The sequence below is a fragment of the Hibiscus syriacus genome, unplaced genomic scaffold (assembly GCF_006381635.1).
Source record: "Hibiscus syriacus cultivar Baekdansim isolate YM2019G1 unplaced genomic scaffold, ASM638163v2 tig00117056_pilon, whole genome shotgun sequence".
Classification (NCBI taxonomy): Eukaryota; Viridiplantae; Streptophyta; class Magnoliopsida; order Malvales; family Malvaceae; genus Hibiscus; species Hibiscus syriacus.
In genome coordinates, this window is record NW_024063539.1 from 6,031,902 (window position 1) to 6,043,340 (window position 11,439).

Consider the following 11,439-nt stretch of genomic DNA (forward strand, 5'->3'; position numbering starts at 1 on the left):
TTCAGGTTCGTATCAGTCGGATGCAGTTCGGGTTCGAGTATCATATTTTTTGGTTCAATTCGGGTTCAGGTTGTTCTCAGGTCGGATGTAGGTTGGGTTCAGATCCATAATTTCCAGGTCCAACTAGGGTTCAGGTCAACACCAGTTCCGAATTGAGTCGGTTTCGGATCGTCACAACGCAGGTCAAAAATAATTTTAACTCGAGTCGGTTTCAGTCAGTTTTACAGGTCGGGTCAGTTTTTTACACCCCTAACTGAAGAGTAGTTTAGAAAATTAGCTGAAATATATGAAGCGCGTGGTCCTGTCGGATAAATATGAAGTTAGGGTTGAGGTCACGTGATGAATGAAATCATGTGTTTGATTTAGGAAATTTTAGATTGTCTTTAGCAATAGGTAGAGGAGAAAATGGAGGCCTTTCAACTACTTTACCACATATTTCCTTGCGTTGCATTTGGTTTCATGGCTGCAAATGAGGCAATATCTCAAGCAGCACAAGCGAAAGGCTCCTTGCACATCACTGATCTAGGAATGAAACATAAACTTCAATGTCCTTCCCTGATACGAACACTAGCATCAAGGCCCGAAGGTCCCCCGACTCTTCTAATAACGACATTAACCAGCAATGTACATCTCCTAGAGCTCGAAGCCTATATGAAGTCCCTCATCGAGGATGCTAGCTATCTCACTCGGTATAGCAATGGAGTTCCACACAATATCAGAGTCAGTTACACCATGTCTTTTAACTCCAGAGAATCTCAAGAGAAGGGGAACCATTATACATCAACAGTTATGCACTTGCACAAATATGTCAAAGAAAGAAAAGGATCGCTCGAAGCAATCAAGAAACTAAGCCCAGCTCGGTTGACAGTGGTGGAACAAGATGCAAACCACAACGGACTGTTCTTTCACGGGCAGTTCCTCGAGGCCCTTCACTGCTATTCAGCCATTTTCTATTCACTAGAAGCTAGTCTACCCAGACATAGTCCTCAAAGGATGAAGATAGTGAGGCTTTACTTTGCCAAAGAAATATGGAACATCATAGCTTACGAAGGGTCGGACGGGACCGAAAGGGACGAACAAGTGGATCCATGGTGAAGATGACTAGGCAGAGCTGGGCTTCGAATGATGGGGTTCAAGTGTTTGAGTCAAGTAAGGATTGGGCTAGGTAAGGTATGTATAATCTTAAAACTGATTTTGATGAATTACATGACAGAGAAAATAAGTGCATGAATAGTGATAAACTTCTAGATAAAGCCAAACTCCATCTCCATATTCGATCGAAGTCGAAAAAAAGGGTAGCAATTATTTGAAAAGATGCACGGCCTTCAGCCAGTGTCACCACAGTTTAAAAAGGTAAAAGATAAAGTGTTTTTTCCCCCCTCAAGTACAATGGTACACTAAATCACAATATTTTGTTCAACAACATTATTGTTCCTCCAAAAAGCCTTCCATTCCAAAAACAATTAGGAAGCCTCGATTCTCCATTTCCAAGTGAATATATAATTAAATACTACTCGAATGCGTGAACTGGATGAATAACTAGTGGAAATGACTATCGCTTTCAGAAATCATTTTCATTTCGATGCCTTGTGACCCTTGCTTTGTTGGTTCGCAGCAGCTGACATTGTCCGCAATTGACTAGCGATTTCTGTGAATGATGGCCTTGCTGCAGGATTGGGGGACCAGCATTGTTCCATCAACTTTCTCCATTCAGGATCACAAAAGCTTGGAATTGTCGGTCTCAGCGTGTTACTTACAATGCCTCCTGCATGTCGAAACAACTTTTAGATCATAAAGAGAAAGTATGACTAGAACCAAGGAATATAAACCTAAACATGACAAACAGGGGACTCAAAAAAATGCAAAATGGGGAAAATGCATATAACCATCTTATAGGCAGCCAAGCATATCCATGTTAGGAATAAGCATGAACAGATACTTTCCATGAATGAAGCCCAAAACTCACATGCCAGTTAACAGGTATCAATGCCTCACGGTCAATAAAAAAAAACTCAACAGTCAAAAATACCAAAACTACTTATTATATTTTGGCTCCAGAAGAAAGTTTCCAGTCCAATAGATGGAAAACACAGGCGGTTGCTTCACTTCAACATAGCATGATCATGTTATTTTTAGTTTCTCATTTGCCTCTATAATTGCTGAGAATATTCTGACTCGACCAAAAATTTAAAAGCTACAAGAAGTTATCGAGTCACACCTATAATTGCACCATAGTGCATATTGGCATAAGGCTCTTCACCAGTGAGAATCTCCCATAGAACAATACCAAAAGAGAACACATCCACCTGCAGATCAACAAATAAATGTAAAGAATAGTACTAAAAAATGACATTGTCACTAGCAATATATATATGTATCCCAGGCAGAATAAGTAACAAAATACGGTCTTCTTCAACAGACAACAATTAAAGCAGCCACTCTTATGATATCATGAAATCAGGTTAGGAAGTATACAGATGATGAATAGCTTTCCAAGGAATCGCTCAACATCAAAATATAATTTTCTTTCACATCCCCCACCCACAGACCCATCTCTTTTCTCTATTTTATATTTTTAATGAATATTTCAGTTAAGGCTCCCATAAAAGAGTGTGATCATAAATGTATCCATGTGTGCACCCATACATACATACTTTATTTAGATATATACTACTATTAGTCATCAAGGAATAATGGCAATGGACGGCGTGGCAACAAAAATACAGCAAGAAAAAAGGCTGAAAGTTATGAACTACCACTTGTAGGTTCAGACTCAATAAATTGATTCTGCAAGACTACTACTACCAATGTCATCCAGCTTTGAGTCCCATTTCATTTAAAAAGCCATGGTTACTAGAGAAGTTTGACTCTATGATTTAGCCAAGAGCAAGTGCTGTATTCAGACAATATCACAAGCCAAAACTGTTCATTTTAAATCATCTTGCAAAGTTCAGAGCCAATTAAGCACTAGCAGTCATTTGTACTATCATTATCTTAATTATCAGTTACATAACAACTGCTATAAAGGATGGGTTTATGATGTTTTGGTTTGAGCTCACATCCACTGAAGAAGGAACTCAAACCCTCCCCCCAAAAGACAAAAATTCTTCCGTTTCGTGTTATTAGACTTTTAAAAGTTTACCGGTCCTTCTAGTGTAGCCTTGATGCTCTGCTTGTCGACTGGTTTTAGAACTTCAAATTAATTAAATTTGATCCATGCTTACATCAAAAAAACAACTGCTATAAAGGAAATGGAAACAATTCAGAATACGTACTGATCACTGCAATAGTTTCTTAAATGAATAATAAGAATAATCAGTTAAAGAATTCTCTCCATTGGGTTTTATCATTATGGACTATGTTTTAGTCTTTTAGATTGCAATAATCAGGCAAAACCTCCCAGAGAACCGTGGAAAGAATCAGGAAGAGCATATAGCTTATTGTGCCAGTTCAAGTTAATTTCATAAACCACATCTTACTTTTTCTGAAACCTTATTGCTACCCCCATTCAGGAGTTCTGGAGCCATCCACGGTAGGGTCCCCCGAACACCGCCAGAAACTAAGGTGTTACGTTTGATTTTAGACAGTCCAAAATCACCAACCTGAGAAAGAAAGATTCTTAGAGAGGTAATAATTAGCACAAAATTTTAGCCATACTAATTTGGCCAAGACAGCGAGGTAACCTTGCAAATAGGCCGCAAAGGATCTTTCAAGTTAACAAGCAAATTGTCACATTTCAGATCAAAATGCACAATATTTTTTGAATGTAAATATTCCATCCCAAATGCTGCATCCATAGCAATTATGAGCTTCTTTCGACGATCAAGCAATCTGGAAATTAAGATTAGGTAGAACATAAGCAGGAGATATTTGTGAACTAACAATATGAGAATATCAACCCACCCCCCCACAAAAAAAATTAAACAAACTATTAATTACACGATAACAAAGTGAAAAAAAAATTCACCTATCCTTGCGAAGTAAAGCATGCCTAAGGGAACCATCAACCATGAACTCTGTAACAGTAGCCATTGTTCCTCCAGGACCATCTTGCACCACCCCATAAAATGCCACCACATTTGGATGGTGAAGCTTTGAAAGAATGTCAGCTTCCCGCCAAAATTCAATGGTCTGAGGATGTAAGTGTAAACCTTTTAGTAAAGCATTAAATATGAAAATAATACCAGAGGAAAATGGCAGTAGCAAACATGAAATAACGATGATTATGATAATAGCTAAATAAAGAAAAGAAATCATTGCCGACAGCCATGAGGTATAGTGACCAGATACAAAACACAAGCAACCACGAAAATAAAAAATAAGGTCTCTATTTGGACCCCCCTTCAGGAGAAAAAGTAAAAAAGAAAAAGAAGAATATTATTTTTAGTTTGTTAAACTTCCTTTTAAGATCAACAGGCTTTCAAACAATGGTGCCATGAATGAATATTAGAAAATGTATTCTATGCATTACCAATATTGATTTGTGCAAGGCAAATTACCAATCTTTCTTGCTCAGATGATCGACCTGTGAAGCAGCTCTTTTTGATTCTCTTGATGGCAACATCTGATCCCCTCCATTTGCCATGATATACAGTCCCAAATGTACCAGAGCCCAACTCCCTCAATTCTTCAAGATCTTCATTATTTATGAGCTATAACATCAATCCAGGACAAACAAGTAAAAATCAAGTACATATTACAGAAAATATTTCAGGAAGCATGTGGGACATTGTCAAAATATGTTGAGGCCCGAAATATAACAAGCAAGCAAGAAAAGAGATGCATTTTTGTTTCAGTTAGTATGTGTATGGAAGTTTTCAAAAGCAAAACAAATGTCAGAAACACATCCATGCAGCTTCAAGGCATTTATGTCCAGTAGATACTCCAAAAAGCTTATCCCCATTGCATTTGAGTCAACAAAATGAAGTTTATAATAAGAAACGAAGACTGAATCTGAACATATAAAAAGGAACAAGATTTAAATTAGCACTACAAAAAAACAAAACTTCTGCCTTTGTCAATTTAAGAACCATTCAACAGCTAGTATTAGCTATTGTTCATCTAGAACTTTTATCATGAAAAATTAGTCATCAAAATCAAATTTTGTGCTTTCTTAGAGAATGACAAAAATAAATAACTTCAACAAGTATCAGAATACATATCTAGAATGAGCTAAACACTAGAAATAAATATAGACTGTCTCTTGCGTACTAGGTTTTTGTTATCATTTTGTGAGGCACACATAAGAGTAAAAAGAAAGTTAAATTCTCCAACTAGAAGCATCTACAAAGAGGAGCAAGCACTGGTAAAAACTGTTCTGCTACCCAGTGGGGTGTGCATCCAGGCGCATCTAGCTGTCGGATCTTAGCATTAGATAACAAAAGCGCTTCAGACCTTTTCAGGGGAGTCCCATTTGATCAGGCACATGAACCACGTGCCTAACATGCCTTTTTGCAAGGAAACAAATATAAAAAAAAAAGTTTGCTTGGTTGAAATCCTTTCTAATTTCTTTTAATTTGTTTTATAAAATGAACCTTTATTAGTAAGATAAGGATAATATCAAACTGATTACTTCTCAAAACTTTGAATATTCAACAATAAACACGGTATCAAAGGAAATCATTCACATTGGACAACAAAAGAAAATTTTGCATGTTTCATAGGATAAATTGCACCACTCTTTAAAGTTCACTATCAAGATATATATCTTTAAGGTTATTGTATATATATACACAAACACCTATTGTGCGCCTTGTCCCTCTGAAAACATTCTCACAGATCATCCTCTCATCTATAAAAAATTACACATCTTTATTTGCAAAGACAAACGCCTATTGTGCGCCTATTTTGATATCATATAAAAACATTTGCATACACATCTTTATTTGCAAAGACAAACGCCTATTGTGCGCCTTGTCCCTCTGAAAACATTCTCACAGATCATCCTCTCATCTATAAAAAATTACACTGGTCTTACTGAATTTGTAGTTAAGTCTCCAAGTTGCAGTTTCCCATACATAGATATGTACTTGTAAAGTAGTGATAAAAAGATGAAAAGTTTGCACATGCCAAAAGGTAGAAGGTGATGCAACATAAATTCCAGAACAAAATTTGAAGTTACCAATAAATAATTGTTTATTGCAAGTAGCCAAACAGTGGTCCAGTCCATTTCATATGCACCAAAAGTATAACAAGAAAAGCAGGAGAAATTTTGACAAGGGTAGCATACCTGCAACGTATTGATGTCAAAATCTCCTAGAGAAGAATCCAAAGGAGGTAGACCAACGTTCCTCTTCTCCGATTTCGGCTTCTAGAAGAACCCATGCAGTCATATTCTGTTAGGAGATGTCTTTTAAGGAAACAAGGTGCAAAAAATCAATTAATCATTGAAATCAATTACCTCATATTCTGACTCTGGTGTTCTTAGGTTTTCTATCATGGCATCGAACTGAATACTTTCGCTGATTTGCACTTGGGGTTGACCATCCTTTAGGTTGTTTTCACCAAAATTTTGATCAGAATCAGCTTGGTTCAATGAAACTACACCCCGTGAGGTAAACTGATCCGATATGTGATCCCGGTTGATGAGGGAACCATCTTTTTCTTCAAAATCTAGTGCCAACTTCTGAAAATATGACCAGTGCTTTGGCTCATGGCCTTCCATGTTCAAGCTCAAGCCAGCTCCATCTGTTTGCAGTGGGCTAACACCAGAGGACTCTTCAGAAAGCATTGCTTTGGAAAAAATATCAGAAAGGAAGTCACGAGGAAATCGATCATTAATATCAATAAGAATATCCCCATGATCTGCACTGATAATACCACTATGGTGGTTCTCTTTAGAATCGTCTTTTGTTGAACTCTCAGTCCTCAAATCAACCTGAAAATGTCCAGGAGGATTTTTGCTAGTCAAGTTGACATCATGAGGCAAAGCGAATGCTGATTCGCTTGCTACAGGAAGCCCTGGTCCAGTTTCTGCTGATTCATTATCTGGAAGGTTATCTTTTAGATAACCAACCTGAACCCCATCCTTGTTTGGAGCTTGAATATTGTCCACCGGATTTGAAACTGCATGCTTCAAACCTGTGTCCAACACTTCTTCAGAATGCTTTGAGTTTGTCAGAGAAACAGCACCCGTATGGGGAGTGATATTAGAAGGTTTAGCAGCTGAGCTTTCAGTATGGGAAGCAATATTACTATCACGTAAATTTTCAACAGCTTCTGTGTTTGGACCCTGCTGCGCCACATTAAATTGTGGGTGGGCTAATAGCAATTGGGAACCTAATGAATCATCAGACTTTGACAATCGGTTTAGCAAGTCTAACTGCTCCCGGGGTATTCTTTCCGAATAATAAACCTTGCGTGGAGGTGCAGTTGGCTCAAGGTAGCTTAGATCAGCAGGATTAGAATCAGAATCAGCATAACTAGATGTAGAATGATGGTCATCTTTACCCGATTTAGGAACTGGCACATGATTCACAGTATCAGAAGATGACACAACTTTTTCATTTTCCTGGTTTTTAGCTTCATTTTTAACCGTAAAAAGAGATGCATCTTTTGAAGCAACTGCGACTGACACTTCTTCAAGAGGGAAATGATTTATCACCTTTCCATCGTGTGGCGGAGAAGAAACTGAGTGATCTGTTTCCAAGGGATGTTGATTTTCAAGGTCATTGCCCTGGTGACCTGAACCATCGGGTTTGGGTTTCAACTCAGTCGCCAGCATCTGAGGATTCAGCTGTTGTAGGCCATTGTATGGTTGGGCGTCAGTCAAGTGTTCATGTTGATTCATAAACCCATTAGGGGTAACTGAATTAGAAAATTCTGCAATATTGGAATAATTAGAAGAATTATGACCGTACTGCAATTGATACCCCACCCTCTGGTCATGATAAAACTGTGGATGGGTTTCATAGGTGACTGAGGAACTTGGAAGAACTGGTTGAGAAGACTGAAAAGTTGATGATGACACCATAATGCCAGGAATGTTAGAAGAGCTAATGACAACCGAGTCTCTTGCAACTCTGCTTGATATCCTGTCTATATTCTGTCCCTCTGGTTCTGTTAGATTGTTAGCAGAAAAGCCTGTCAACCCCTGCAAAGTAGAGCTTGTCCTTTTTCCAAAGTCCATTCCATTGACAGCTACCATATATTGAATCTCAGAATCACCAACCATGTTGCCTAGACCAAACTGAGTATCCTCCAAATCACTCAGTGAGAACAGAAACATCCTAAGCTTTTGAGAGGCCTCTTTGCCTAGAAGTTCATTACATTCCTCCATCATATTCTGCAGATCTTCATCTGAGGACACAGACACTAAAGCATCAAAGTCCTCTCCTGGAAGCTGATATTTGATCACCTCTGTTTGGTCATAAATTGCTAATATCTTCTGCTTGAGTTCCTGCCATGAAATATCCTTTCTGATGCGAATTATGCGTGTTTCGCCTCCAACATACCTTAGCTTTCTGTCACTTGGTCGAGGTAGGATTTTTCCACCAAAGCTGCAGAGAATCTTCATCTTTGCTGATGTGTCATCAGAGGTACCAAGTGACATGTATAAAAGGCCTCTATTATTTTCATATCCCGATGTGGTCTGTCGCATTGATTTAAGTGACCCATAACAACTTTGGTTTTCATATATAGAGCCTTTTCTTTCAAACCCATTTGGACCTTTCTCTACAACGTTAAGCATAGAAATAGCAGACCCACTTTCAGAATCTGTATGACTAATGCCTAGAATACCTTTTAGATCCATATATCCTGTTGCATAACTGGATTCACCGAGAGAATTTGGGATGAAAGGCTTCCTAGGATTTAACCGGTCCCGCATAAATTCAAAATTAAACTCCTCACCAGTCTGTATGGAAAAATTAAGTACTGGTTTGACATCAGATCCTTTTGGCTCAGGAGGTCTTATACTCATGTTTAAGCTGGTCATAGGATCTGGCATAGATGCTTGAGTTGCATGAGGGAATTCCCCATTTCCATGCTCCACAGAGTTGTATTGTTTACCAGCTCTAGAACGTTCCATGAAATTGTCGTTTGGGTTTTTCTCCATTCATTTAGTCTCAATTGAGTCCCTGTGCCCACATGCCATCATTCATATATAAAAATAAGCCGATGAATATACACAGAAATCGTCTATTAACAAACAACAAACTACGAATTCAATAAGATGAGAATTATCGTTAGGAACCTTTAAGGAGTAACCACTATTGGACCTGCAATAAGATGGAGACTTTAAATCAAATTTTGTAGCAAGTAACAGAATTCAAGACTAAGTTTGTGTAATGAGAAAGTAAAACAAAGATGAAAGAAACTAGGAATTGATGTGCAAAGTTAACAAAGATTTTCCTCCTAAATTTAAACAAAAACTAGTCCCAAAAAACTTACTATAAGCGGAAAACAATGAGCTTTTTTGAAACAACATTATACAAATCTACGAGAGTAGATATCATCACCAAAACTCGCAAACACTTGTAAGATCATCTAACCAAAGACTTCTACCAAGGATAGGGATTGAGAAAACATGCTCCCTCCCTATCAATTATCCTGAACTCTCAACGTCTGTCTTTATTATGACATGTAGAGTAGGTTGGATTCTCAGCTGATTATTGTAATTTCAAAACTTTGCATTACAAACTTAATTAGGAGCCTCAAATGCCATTAAAAAATTACCAGCTTTCCAATCAGCCAACATGCAACAGTTATTGGGGGGGCGAAAGAATAATAAAATGGAATATAAGCTATTTTTCGTGGTTTAAACTTCAAACAACGTTCTCTTTTAGGTAAACGTAACCAGGTAATACAACAGCTAAAACTTAACCACGCAGAATATATGCGAAAAGTTCGCGCAGCTACACAACACAGACAGACTAGTTTACAACAAAATTTACCAGAAATAAAATCAAAACCCTAATCTTTGTAGAGAAACAGGTCAACAAAGGTGAGCTTATCAACTCCATACAAAATAACAAGATTTAAAGAGACAAAACGCAAAAGACAACAAAGGAAAAATCTTCTGAGCTGCAAAAAAGAATTACCTGAAAGCTGAAAGAGAAAAGGGCATATAATTGAAGGTTTCACAAGAGATTAAAGTGAACAAGCAGCTAACACTGTAATACCAAACAAATCTCTCTTTCTAAACCTCCAAAACTACAGTTCCTCTTATAACCCGGAAAACGCTCAATCTTTCTGTAATCTCTGACTTCTCTCTGTAAATCTATTGTTTCATTCAACTAAATAGTCAAATAAAAAAAAGAAGAAGATACAAATTAATGAAAACAAAAAAAGGGCAAACTACGAGTTTAGTATCTAAACTCTCAGTTTTTGTCCGTTTTAGTATCTAAACTTTTATTTTTTTCAAAATCATATCCAACGTTTAGTTTCTATTTCATTTTAGTATCCCGCCATTAAAAATTTAACGGACAGGCTGACGTGGTATAGATCCAATGAAAGAAGACCAATTTGAACAATGGACCATGAAATAATGGCAAGTCGACCAATATAATCCAGTTTTAGGCCCATCAAATGATGAACCATGGAGATCGGAGGATGAAAAAATCGAAGAGTCAATATATTTGCCTTCGATATCTAGAGATTGAGACTTTTTTCGGTGAAACGGAGACTGAAATTGTGTTTAAAGGGTCGAAAAGGTGCATGCTAAAAAGTTTGGGCTTCATCGACCGACTGATGTTATGGTTGACGATGTAGACGCAGTTAGCGAGCCTTTTTATTGAGTTTTTAACATTAGGTACTAAAATTAAATAAAAATTAAATATTAGATAGGATTTTAAAAAAATAAAAGTTTAGATAATTAAACGAACCAAAATTGATATATTATATACTAAACGCATGGTTTACCCAAAAAAAAATATACTATTCGTCACATCCGAATTTACCCTTTAGTTTTTTAGGTATTTACATCGTCTTTGTCCTAACTTACGTTTTCCACCTGGTGACTAAATTACCCCTGATCTGTAAAGATCACGTGTTTCTCGTGTTCAGTTCGCTTTTTTTGTAATCTTCTTTTAGTTACCGTTTATCGACTTAGCGGTGAGTATTCAATGGCACAGTTCTCTTTTATGTGGAAAAAAATAAAATGAATAACGATGATCTGTTTTCTTGGCGAAGAATGTAAGTACTTTATCAACTGTTTCTACGGCGAAGGCCTGAGGGTGCAGTATTAAGATGGTACGTATAAATGTATTGCAGCAACACCCTGTGGTAGTTTACTTAGACCCTATTTTATGAATTATGACAGAATTGTTTTAAAAGTAACAACTAAATGAAAAAGAAGAAAACACAAATGCTAAAAATAAGAAATTTTGTTTCATTTTTAAATTATTTTTTGAATTATTAAATTAATTTAGGAAAATATTGTAAAAATAAAAAAGTCAATATGTACAAAAAAATTATTTGGGTAAATATATGAAAATGTAT

The 11,439-nt window shown here is 37.0% G+C and overlaps 2 protein-coding genes across 4 annotated transcripts; one reads left to right on the plus strand and one right to left on the minus strand.

Moving 5' to 3' along the window:
- Window positions 1-405: 405 nt before the first annotated feature.
- LOC120198453 (GRAS family protein RAD1-like) lies at window positions 406-1,095 on the plus strand. Its single transcript, XM_039199799.1, has one exon. The coding sequence runs from the start codon at window positions 406-408 to the stop codon at window positions 1,093-1,095; it is 690 nt and encodes a 229-aa protein (XP_039055730.1).
- A 186-nt stretch (window positions 1,096-1,281) lies between these two features.
- On the minus strand, window positions 1,282-10,268 carry LOC120198225. 3 transcript variants are annotated; one of them, XM_039199581.1, is made up of 10 exons: window positions 10,041-10,268; window positions 9,194-9,218; window positions 6,401-9,077; window positions 6,230-6,310; window positions 4,500-4,652; window positions 3,968-4,131; window positions 3,684-3,831; window positions 3,480-3,602; window positions 2,219-2,306; window positions 1,282-1,765 (listed from the first exon to the last, which is right to left on the minus strand). In XM_039199581.1, exons 3-10 carry the CDS (start codon window positions 9,053-9,055, stop codon window positions 1,575-1,577), a joined length of 3,603 nt encoding a protein of 1,200 aa, XP_039055512.1. In that variant the 5' UTR covers window positions 9,056-9,077; window positions 9,194-9,218; window positions 10,041-10,268; the 3' UTR covers window positions 1,282-1,574. The 3 variants fall into 3 exon arrangements, with proteins under 3 accessions (XP_039055512.1, XP_039055513.1, XP_039055514.1); XM_039199582.1 differs by lacking the exon at window positions 9,194-9,218; XM_039199583.1 differs by lacking the exons at window positions 9,194-9,218; window positions 10,041-10,268 and having other exon boundaries at window positions 6,230-6,307; window positions 6,401-9,165.
- Between the last annotated feature and the right edge of the window lie 1,171 nt (window positions 10,269-11,439).